The following is a 12371-nucleotide window of genomic DNA, read 5'->3' as shown; positions in this document are numbered from 1 at the left end:
CAAGACCAAGCAGTGACACAAGGTGTCTTCAGCCGATAGGGCAGAGATTAAGAATAGCCACAACCTTGGCCATTTGGGTTGAATTATTTCATCAATGGAAATTTTGGGGTTTTTTTGGTTTCTGTGGGTTTTTTTGATTGCAAGTTTTTGCCTGCTGTCACTTTTAAGCGCACAACAGAAGCGGAGACAGTAACTCTTTAGGGTCATTCAGGAAGACATGAAAGCTTTGGCTATCAATTAATTCAAACTGCACTTCCTAGTACACCTGTTCAGATATTTGCATGTTCATCACCATATCAAAACACATGCTATGTGGAGAACTGAAGGGGCAGGTGGGACGAGATGGGATTTATTTGAGGTTGCTGAGGAAGCTAGTTGTTTTCACTGCAAGGTCACTCTATCATCTTTGAAAGGTCACTGTGAACAGAGGAGGGCTGTGTTACTGCGAAAAGGTAAATGTTACACCCAGCTTCCCAAAAAGGTAAGGAGAATGATCCAGGGAACCCAGATCAATGAACCTCACTTCAGCTCACCAGGTATGGAGCAAGTTTGCACAAGAGACAATGTCATACTCACTAATTAAAACCGTGACTAGGAACTGTCAGCTGTATGGTGAGACTAAAGCAGGATTATCCAATGCTTTGGTATTTTACCAATTTCCCCAAGAAACGTATCGCCATGGTCAATCAGGATTACTGACATACCCAGTCAGTACATGTGTCCCTTTCTCCTGGTCTCCTGCTCACAAGCATGCCCACCTCTTGCCTGCTCTAGCCCACTGCCCTCAGTAGCATTTTTAAGAAAGGCTCTACAGCACAAAAAGGAGACAATGCTGGCATGCACAGCCACAGAGGAGGAGGAGGAGTTACTGCTATATAACTGGCTGGCTCATCACTGCCAGCCAGCAAACATTCCCTGAATCATATTTTAATGATGACTACTCAAGGGACCACAGCAAAACATTTTCTTTGTGCTTGGTGAGAAAACATTGCAAAGACATACTAAAAAGTTACCTAAAACTGACAAATTTGCCTGGGTTACAGCTTTTGCAACCAACCTTTGGTCATCTTTTAAGATGACCAATACCTTTTTGATTAGAAAGAAAAGCAAAGCTAGCTAGTCACTGCTTTAACCTCTATTAGGCTAAACCAACTTCTACACCTGCAGACACAGTGTAGGTGATAATAAAATGTACAAAGATGTACAGAATAAGGCAAGCACATTTCAGTTTTTCTGTATTTATTCTGTCTGCTACTGCTGCTGCACAACATTGACTTGGGAAGTCCATGATTTCAGTCATTCCTGCACCCTGTGTGCGTCACTATGCTTTACACGACAGATGACATTAAGCTTCCACTTAATCAAAGTCATGGGTTTCATCAAACGCTATGTGCTGGTGATTTCCCTTTAGCCTTTAATTCTCTTATTAATGAGAAACAGAAGAAATTAAAAGTCTTCTCCAAATCTATGAAAAAAGTATAAAATGCTGTAGTTATTACTAGTTTCAACTTCCAAATAATTGTTAGGGCCTGAGGCAAAAATTGCAATACTTAATGTATGTATCAGTTTTTTATTTCCAACAGTGATGCCTGTAGGCAAGTTAGAGTACACTATCAAAAAATCGTTTGCATGAATTTGCTACCACATAGTTGTATGTGCTTTTAAATCTTCTTGTTACATTTATCTCCACTTTCTTAACATTTAGTTAGACTAAGCTCCTAGAAGGGCGGGAGGTGGGGGGAAGTCTTTACTATAATCACAGAGTCTTGAGATTAAGCTTTAATTTGCACTGATGAGGAAGAGCAGAGGGAGGGACAGACATACAAAGAGGAGCTTTGAACAGGATCAATTGCTATATTCCATTGCATTTCAAGGAATTTCAACATCGGAACAAATACTCTTTGGAACAACAAAACCAAAAACTCTGTAGCACTTTTACTCTGCTGTACAGATAACACTCCATAAGAAAATATCCTAAAATGCTAATGGTTATACAAAGTAACATAGATTGCACGAAACAATCATTTTTAAAAATCCAAGTGTCCCAAACCGTGTTCCACATATTAAATCATAATTTAGGGAGGAAAAATAAGGCAGTAATCCTTCTCCATCCTGGAAGCTATTCTGAGAATCAGAGCATTCACCTCTTCTCAAGTCTACTTTTGTCCACTGCTTACTGTACTTAGAAATTCCTTGTTAGCTTACAATAAGCAGGGAAATTAACATACAGACCCAAGGTGGAGAAAGCCTTGACTAAGAAACTTACCTCAAGAGCAAACATTCTGTCCATCATACTTCTTGATGAGGTGGCATCAGCTACGATATGAACTTCCAGACCTCTGCCGATTAATTCCAATGCTGTTTGCTGGATGCAGACATGAGTCTACAGGGGAGAAATCAAAGGCAAAAAACCCATGAACAAACCATTATTATAAAGCATGAGTAGCACAATGCCAAATTAGAGTACATAATTAATTAGGGTTCAAACATGTATTTTTCTACCCCTGACATTACTAGGGAACTCAATGTGGGTTTTAAATGCCAACCAAGCTTGATACAGGAGCCTGTAGTTTACAAATATCTCATTTCAAATTTTATTATGAGATAATATCAAAGACAAATAACACAAGAATAATTTAATCTGTAGAGGACATCTGAGCTCTAAGCAATATAAACTGACTTTTTTTTTTTAATTACAGAAAGCAATGCTTAATACTATTGTGGCCCAACAGACATTACCATAAAACAGTACAAGAATGGCAAGGCACATACTTCTACTCCAAACAGGACAACACTGCGGACTCCAGGGATCTCTGCTAATGCTGCTTCGACTTCCGGCAACACCATTGAAAATTTTGTTTTGGGAAGCACAAGTTTAGCTCCTGTTAAATCAATTTCTTGCACAGTGCTGCCAAGACCTTTGGGATACTGTTCAGTTACAATAACTGGAATTCCTAAGAGCCGTGCACCTTGGAGCTGCAAGGGGGCAGGGAGGAAAGCATACAAGAAAAGAAATTATTAAAGAAGGATAACAGCAAAGACATTGTTACTACCAGAAACTGAATAACCAGTAAACTGGCTGTGCATAAAGTAATAAATTACATGTGTGATCAAAACTCACTACAAGAAAAAAAGCAAAAACCATACCAGTCGTTGGCCCACACTGATGATATCACCGAAGTACTTGATGGCAGGCCGGAATCGCTCTTGCATATCACAACAGAAAAACACAGTGCTTGAGGGTGTCAGGTTGCCCAAAGTAGTCATCTGAAAAACAAAATAATGTTTTCAGTGGCAGTGAAGACCCTTTCAGAAAAGCAGCAGAATGAGAAAAAGTCTGCAGCACCTCTGCCAGGTAACAGCTTTATGTTACTTTAAGTCAAAACGGGAGAAAGGTTTTTCAAGCCTGATTTTGGTTTGTTTCTAAATTCAAATGAATGGCTGATACTGAGCAGTATAGTACAGTCATCAATAGGTGATAAAGATTTTATTAGATGGGAAGCACAAGTCAGTGTAAATGTACACGGAAACTTCTGAACTCTGAAGGGGGGTGGAGAGCATACCGCCTAAAGTACTGTAAAAAAAAAAAAAGTACCATTAGCAAAATTAAATTTCTCAAATTCATTTTGAAATCCACAACTCTTGGAACTGACATAAAATCAGGATAAATTAAAGTTAAAAAAAGGTCAGACTTCCACTTGCTTTCAATACTGTATGTACACATATTTTCAATAGTTTCATTGTGTAGTTTGTTTTGTCTATGACATCTTTTAGCACAAGTCTGATGAAAGTCCAAAGGCTAGAACGAAAGCAGAGAAGGTTGTCAGTATTATGACCAGAAACTGAACTGAATACATTTTAATGATAAAAATAATCTCCCAGAGTTTCCCTCATACAGGCTACCAAGTGGGGTAGAAGGGGGCTGAGGGGGGCGCTGGGTGTAAGAAAAAAGAAATCAAAGCCTGTATTTTCTCACACTTTGAAAGAGTGCTTTGTATTTGTATGAAATTCCTTGCACAATGTGCAGAAGCAAAGGATAAGGCTTCAGCTGGAGGCTACAGGGAAAGAAAACAGCTACATACTATCATTTATTTGTAAGGCAACTCAAGAGAAATTACATCCATTCAGGAGCTTTTCAGCAGACTGACAAATCAAATCGAATAAACTGCTCTGGGAAGTAGCCATTAATTGTAAACACTTCATTTTCTGCAAACTGAGGTTGTGATGTTTTAAACTAAAACAAAATTACAAACTCTGTAAAATAGTATATTTTGAAAGAGCAGGGATGTACTGGGTTTATGTGGCAAGGTTTTGGTAGTGGTGGGAGGCTGCAGGGTGGCTTTTGCGAGAAGATGCCAGAAGCTGCCCCATGTCAGACAGGGCCAGTGCCAGCTGGCTCCAAGATGGATGCGCTGCTGACCAAAGCTGAGCCCATCAGCGATGCTGGTGGCGCCTCTGTGATAACATATTTAAGAAAGGGTAAAAACTCCACTGTGCAACAGCAGCTGGAAGAGAGGAGTGAGAACATGCAAGAGAACCAACGATGCAGACACCAAGGTCAGTAAGAAGGAGAGGGAGGAGGTGCTCCATGCGCCAGAGCAGAGATTCCCCTGCAGCCCATGGTGAAGACCACGGTGAGGCAGGCTGTCCCCCTGCGGACGGGGGTGGGGGGGGACCACCCCCACGGAGGTCCATGGTGGAGCAGTTATCCACCTGCAGCTCACGGAAGAGGACCCCATGCCGGAGCAGGTGGATGCACCCAAAGGAGGCTATGACCCCATGGAGAGCCCGCACTGGAGCAAGCTCCCAGCAGGACCTGTGACCCCGTGAAGAGGAGCCCACACTGGAGCAGGTCTTCTGGTAGGACTTGTGACCCCGCAGAGGACCCACGACACAGCAGTCCATTCCTGAAGGACTGCACCCTGTGGAAAGGACCCGTGCTGGAGCAGTTTGTGAAGGACTGCAGCCCGTGGGATGGACCCACACTGGAGAAGTTTGGGAAGGACTATCTCCCATGGGAGGGACCCCATGCTGGAGCAGGGGAAGAGTGTGAGGCGGAAGGAACGGCAGAGACAAAGTGTTATGAACTGACCGCAACCCCCATTCCCCATCTCCCCCATGCCACTGGAGGGGAGGAGGTAGAGAAGTCAGAAGTGAAGCTGAGCCTGAGAAGAAGTGAGGGGTGGGGGCAAGGTGTTTTTAACACTTGTTCTTATTTCTCATTATTCTACTCTGTTATTGATTGGCAATAAATTAAATTAATTTCCCCAAGTCAAGTCTGTTTTGCCTGTGACGATAATTGGTAAGTGATCTCCCTGTCCTTATCTTGACCCACAAGCTTTCTGTCATATTTTCTCCCCCTGCCCTGTTGAGGAGAGGGAGTGATGGAGCAGCTTGGCGGGCACCTGGCAGCCAGCCAAGGTCAACTCGCCTCAAGGGAATCAGGAATCCTTAAATATTACTTCCAAATCTTTCATTGATTCACCACATATCTCCTGAGTAAACCACTTTTGATCTCAATTTCCAAGGCTAAAAAACTACAGTAAAGGCCACACTCAACCCTACAGAATGGCCTGTTCAAACTGTTGTGAAAATTAGTTCTATGTTATAATTGTAAACACCAAATTCCCACACCTCTCAGATTCAGTACACCACTATTGCCAAAACAGCAAACGTTCAAAACAGCAAACGTTCATACCAACAGTTCCTCCAGTCCTCGTGGGCAAAACGGCAATACCATTAATACAAGCAGTTACGAAGGCAAATGCAGTAATGACCGTAAAGCAGATGCTTTAACACTGGACTCACTGATGCCACAGGATGACAGAAGAGCATCACAACAGGCATCAGGGAAATCTTTTTCACTAGGAAGGTACACCTGCACTGAAACTGGTTACCACGGATGGTGGGATCTCCATTCTTGGAGGTTTTCAACATTCAGCAAAGCGACAGCTGATTTGATCAAGAATTGGCTTTGCATAGGGTTTAGGGAAGGCAGCCTTTAGATATCTCTTGCAAATCCCAGACACTTCTGTGATTCTACACCACGTAATAAATGAGGCCTGGGACCAAGAATGCTTGAAAATAAAATTAAATATTGAATAACTGCCTTGTTCTTGAACACCATCCATCTATGTGCTAGAACAATGCAGAAGCCAGTTGGTGGGAAGTACTAACGTACAATTCAACACCACAGTGAGCACCTACTGTGACCCATTCTAACTCTGGCACTTACTACCATCAGAGTAGAGCTGCAAGCATCTGAGAGAGCAGAATTCAGGCTTTTCATGACAAGTTGGAGAAACAAGGTGAGATAACATCCCACAGCTCTGTTATCTTCACCTTGCAGTGTTTTCTCACCCCACAGCTCCTTTGTTGCCATTTAAGAGTGTTATTTCCAGTTCTGTCCATGGTGGATTTGAAATGCCAGACCATTACCATCCTTCTTCACGTGAATAACCATGCACAAACACCTATTACCACACCTCAAGACTCAGACCCGGTCTCCCTTTAGTCCTTCCTCTCCCCTCCCGTACTCTAAATACTTTCAATCTTTCCTCCTACAATTCAAATCATTTTTATTGCCCTCTGTGTGGTGCTTTTCAAATTGCAGTCTACAGTGAGGCACCCAATACTACTATAACAGTAGTATTTCTCTGCCCATAATACTTCTCAGCACTAGTAGAGCCTCAGAGAAGATCAGTCAATTCACTGCCCTTGCAGGCCCTGTTCAATTAGTACACTGTTTGTATCCAGTATGCTATTTGCTCTTTTCATAACTGGTGATACTTAGAGTCCTGAGGTGCATTTTAACCTCAAAATCATCCCTTGAACTCTCCCTCATCTTTTATTTGCGTATTTCAATATTTCATTATTTCTACCTTAGCGTAGGAATTATTTCTACCTTTGTTGCTTGCATTTTGAACTGCATCTTATTTCACCTTGTTTCTCCAACTTGTCATGAAAAGCCTGAATTCTGCTCTCTCAGATGCTTGCAGGTCCTCCCAGCTTGACACCTTCTGCAAAAACAGTATTCGCCCTAATTTTCAGCAATGACATGGATGATGGAATATTTACAAACAGTGGATTCGCATCAGATCTTATAGAGCCCCATTCAGTATTATTCTGATTTGATAGTGTAGCACGGAAGAAAACCAAATGCCTTTCCAGCCAGGGAGCATCCTCATTACAAACTTCCACTGAATCCGTAATCCCATGCGTTTATGACAAACATCACAGGGAGCCAGAGCAAAAACCTTGTATCTACTTTCCTCTATTATCAAGTTGGTTTAATATGATTTAATTTAGGCCTTCAGTTTAATACAAGTGGCACGCTAAAATAAAGTTGGGTCAACTATATACTTCCTAAATAAAAGCTCTGACAAAATCTAACACAAATAATTCCTATATTGATTTTCATATTTCTTTCCGATTAACTTGCAGTCTGAATTGAACCATGCAACACATGGCAGAACAAGAAGAAACAAGAAGAAATAGATGGCAAGATCAAAAAAAATCAACACTTGCTGGTGTTACTTGGAATAGCAGATGTGGGAAGGACAGAGCGCAGCAGAAAGCAGTTTGAAATTAAGTTTCATAAATAGTAGCTAATGCAGTCCATAAATAAATTCACAGAAGTATCTGCTACATATAAAGGAAAGTTTCCCTTTACTGGTTCTTCAGTGTGCCATGTAAGTCCTACCACTCACTTGCTCTCAAAGCCGTCCTCCCCTTCCACGGCCACACCTCATCTGGGACATGGGACACCTCCACCTCACACATCCCCTGACAGTGAAAACCACGACCGCCCGCACCGCTCCAGCACCACACCCTACCAGTGAGCTGGGGTGGGGGCAAACCTACACCCAAACATCAAACCCTGGGCTGGCATGCCAGCACCTGTTTGCTTTCACTCCGAGGAGAGGCAGGCTGGGCAAGGATGGTGAGCCACTGCAGCCACACAGTACCGGTCCGAATCCACCCTGAATATAACATCTACTCAGCCACAATATCATTAAACAACCTAAATTTAAAAGCAAAAAAAACCCAACCCCAAATCACCTGAAGTTCCCACACACAGTATACAAGCTTCTCCATTTGTTTTGCTTCACCCCTCTCAGTTAGTCACCAGGACTTTTTTCCCTCCAGCTGAAAGTTATCCACAGCACAACCAGAATAGGTATGTCAGATGGACATGTAACCTGATGCAGCTCTTTTACCCAGCTAGAGAAGTCATCTCTAGGACCTTGTCCAGACCAGGATTTAAAGGTATGTTGTCACGAGTTACATACAGCTTTAAATCCTACTGTAGAGAAGGCCTAGGTGGGAAAGGACAGGTGTTTTTTTACATCTATTTAATCTCTGCTGGTTGTTATTAATCATACAAAATGTGACTGTGATGAAGTACTGTAATTACAGAATCAGCTTTACAAAAATATTCACGTATACTGGCTCTTTATCTGTACTTTCCCTGTTCAAACTTCAGGGACATTACACTTACAAAACGCTATTTTCCCCCAGTATTTGTAATGAACAAGAAAATGGAAGCAGAGAAATAACCCTATGTGACATAACTAGTCACCTCATAAATCTCTTACCAAGGTTACCCACTAAAAAGGCAGAGCGGAGGACCTTGCAGCCTTGGTATTTCAAGGATGGCATAAAAAGACAACAATGAAAAGAAGCTGACTATCATATTTTCTTCTCCTTTATTTCTAAAAGGAAATCTGTAAGATTCAGTTTTACTTTGCTGCTTATCTTTCAAAGGAAAAAAAAACACTAAGAAATCCAGTTTAATGTATTTCAAGGGAAAAATAGGTTACAAGTGTTTCAACTTAGGAATGTAAATATTTATTTTATGCTAAGCCAAAGTGCAGCCTTTTATATGATATTCAGCATTTAAAGAGGACAGATTTAAATAAGCACATGATGTACATATAATTAAGACAGTAAAAAATTCTTCATCAAAATCCAAAATGATCAAAATGCTTGCTGCAGAGTAACAATACACAAACAAGGAGTCTGGATTTGAAGAAACCTCGCAATAATTTCAGTCCTTTTTTTTCCTTCTTTAAGGTTCCACATGCTGCCCCCCACCCCCTTTTTTTAAGTTTAGTTAGAAACATTGTATCTAATTGTAGCACTAATGTATCAGAATTTATAATTGCTGCTTTTAAAAAAACCCAACAAACAACTCCCCTCACCTGACTGATATCCTACAATTTATGCTTTGGCTTTTCCTGGTCTTCAGAAAATGCACTTAGGCTCCTGAGTTAATGTTACTTCTATTTCCAAAGCATCTGAATGTAGCAATACTAGATACATGTGAAATGAGTGAAAATCTTGTATAAACAGTTCTATTTTATTTACATTATCTTTCAGCAACAATTAAGTATTATTCTGCAAGCAGCTTTCTGCAAGAAAGACACACCCGAGACGTCAACATGTCTTTTAAAAAACCACCCTGAAGCAGAGCTGCTTTATGCAATGATTTCAACGATAATTTTACCCTTTTAGTTCTAGCATCTTAAGGTTACAAGTTTGTACACACAGAGCACAACTACTGCTGAAGAGAAGTCACCTTGAAGTTATGACAGCGACAGTGAAATAGCCTCCCTCAGGCATATATTCGAATGCTGCCTGAACTCCTCTATTACACAGCTGTAACGAGCATAGCTGTCTGGTCTTCTGGTACCTCCAAAGTGTCCTTCCTTACTGCTTCTCTCCTCCAAAGGCAGCTACAACAGTTACCGCAAAACACAATAGTTTTAGTAGCACTTTTTGACTGCATTTAGAGCTAGAAGAGGTTGAAGTGGTCCTGCATTCCCCCACCCCGACTATAAATACTATTGTTAAAACTTTTAAAACACGTAAAATCCATGAAAAGCGGACGGCTCCTTTCTGCTAGTACTCAGTCCCTGAAGCTGCAAGCAAATGCCCTCCTCACCAGTTGGGAGAGGCCAAAGGAAAAGTCCCTCCTCACTGCAAGTCTGTGGTTGAGGAGTTTCAAGCGCGGCAGCCAGGCTGAACATCAGGGTTTACTGCATCCCACCAGCCTGCCTAACACTGGGTGGCCATTAAAACTTCAAGCGGCTGTTTTGCGCCAGGACAGCTAAACTAAACAAATGTACATATATGAGCACAGTACGAAGGCATGAATACCACTGGAGAGCAAATGTGCCTGTACAGATTGAGCCTTGAATTGAGCTGTGTGGAGTTGCTTTCCGAGGGCAGCATATGGTGATTTCTCTGTGAGATTACCGCCCCCCTCAACTGCAGGGACAGGAAACTGAAACAGCCCAGTCAAACACCATTTAATGCTGACATTTCCTGAGCTACTGCAACAAAAGGCGTCCTTCCATGACAGGACTCAAAACGGGAGGATATTGTTCCAGAGCTCACGGGCGCTACCACCCTAGGGGTTAAAATGCCATCCCTAACTAAATGCATACATATATTCTATAAAGCACGCACATAAAAATACTGAAATTACTGTGTAGAGATACGGATGCTAGTATCTGTGAATCTTAATTTTAAACGAAATATATCTTTCCAAATATGGAAGTCTAATCACATCAGTGAGCAAAGGTTGTCCCTCTTGAAAGACACGTTCAAAATGGTATTTCAACTGACTGTGCCACGTGCAGAGTTGACAAACCTATGTCATGTGTAACCGCAGATAAAACATCGTGGGGGGGACGGAGAAGGTCACCCAATAGTGGCAATGCATGAACCAACATAGAGAAAGAAAGCACAATCTTCCCATCAGTAAATCCTAAAGGTCTTAAAAAGCGCAGCTGTGACTGTATCAGACCAAATGTTCCCCAAACAAGTGATCTCTGAGCCGGTGGCTTAAGGCAAGCTGACTGACATCATTGTGATGTCTCCAGCTCATTCTCAGCTGCTGAAGCACATCAAGGAGGCAACTAAAATAATAATCAAGTACCATCCTTTTCATATCAACAGTTGCTGTTGTCACAGAATTGCAACAGTATCGGTGAAAGCAGCTAATCAATTAGACAATTCATGCATTAAATATTGGTTCATCCTGAATACCTGCAGTCAAAGCTGCATAGTGCATCTGCACCCTGGGAATGACGAATCCTTCCATGTCTCAACACTGACCTTTTACACCGAGATGTACGTCCTGCTACGAATGCTCGGGCTGCGTTTATGGTTTCAGTGCAGAAGCCATCTGTAAGAGAGTCTTTGCAGAGCCGCGATCTGCACGCACAAGTAAGAAACAAAATTCTGACCTGCACCACTGTTACACACCCAGATTACACAAATTCTGTTTTTAAAATCCTTGCTTGAATTAACACTCATACTAACTTTTTTTGCAAGTTGGAGAGACTACCCTTTCCAGTTTCTCTGGCTGGGCCCCCATCCATTCTGTTTCCAACACACGAAGGAGAAAGGTTTTAAACTGAATACGATGAGTGACAAATGACGAAGTGAATAATAAATGACAAAATAAGTTCTTAAACTAGTCTGGTCTTCTTAATACATAGGGATAAGGAAAGAACAAAAGACTTCAAAGGCATCCTTGATGTACAGTCTAAGCGAACAGGCCACCTTGAGAGTTTACGGGTCCAAGACACTACAATTAAGCAGCGTTTACCAACAGTGTGAATTAGGCCGTTTCTGGAAATATAAAGAGAAGACAAGCAATGTTTCAGTTTTTATGACATCACTTTTTCAACTTATTAGTAATGTTGGCTCGACAAACTAAGACTTCTTAATTATAAAATAAGCAGAATGTTCTGAATTAAAACAATAACTGTGTTTGTTTTTTTTTTTTTACTTCTTTGATGCTGGAGAAAGGAAAAAGCAATTTTGCTTTGAGTGTAACTATTACAGCACGACTGGCATGAATCTCCAGTGTGCATAAAGGTATCTTGGTATGAAACACACGTACCATTATCTGTCTGGCAGTCTGGTTTCCTCGTTTACAGCCACAAAACTAGTGAGTTATGAACCTATGAACCAGAAAGAGCTTTTTGGGGCAAGAAGGGATACCAAAATCCTAGGGACCTACAAGCCACAAGACCGAGCTTTGGCAAACCCTCTTTACCAGCACCCTTTGAGTTTCCACCTAGCAGCATTACCTCCGGTTAAGGCTGGGTAGCACCAGACGCCTGTTTTAAAGGAGAAGTATTGATTATTTCAGCCACCAGGCTATTTTCCCATTCATGGGGCCAAGTAAGTTCTGACTCACTGAAGGCAAAGCCCGGTTACCAAACGCATGTGGCGCGGAGCGCACCTGCCTCCCCGCCTTAGTAAAACAAAAGTTTCCACGGAGAAGTAAGTCAACGCGGGCTTGCGGGGTTCTGCCCACGGCTCCAGCCCGCTCCGGGTCCCCCCGGCCGCCG

The 12371-nt window shown here is 41.9% G+C and overlaps 1 protein-coding gene across 2 annotated transcripts in view; it reads right to left on the bottom strand.

Moving 5' to 3' along the window:
* ISOC1 (isochorismatase domain containing 1) overlaps positions 1-3267 on the bottom strand; it is a 6528-nt gene extending 3261 nt beyond the window's left edge. For both annotated transcript variants that reach the window (XR_663482.1, XM_009321240.1), the window contains exons 1-3: positions 3148-3267; positions 2773-2976; positions 2267-2383 (exon numbers count right to left, since the gene is read on the bottom strand). Coding sequence is in view for 1 of the 2 variants with exons in the window: in XM_009321240.1 (XP_009319515.1) it covers positions 2267-2383; positions 2773-2976; positions 3148-3267 (441 nt within the window). In the remaining variant the exon portion in view is untranslated. The remainder of the gene's footprint in view (positions 1-2266; positions 2384-2772; positions 2977-3147) is intronic.
* Between the last annotated feature and the right edge of the window lie 9104 nt (positions 3268-12371).

The sequence above is a fragment of the Pygoscelis adeliae genome, unplaced genomic scaffold (genome assembly GCF_000699105.1).
Source record: "Pygoscelis adeliae isolate BGI_AS28 unplaced genomic scaffold, ASM69910v1 Scaffold73, whole genome shotgun sequence".
NCBI lineage: Eukaryota > Metazoa > Chordata > Aves > Sphenisciformes > Spheniscidae > Pygoscelis > Pygoscelis adeliae.
This window is presented reverse-complemented; position numbering and strand designations above follow the sequence as displayed.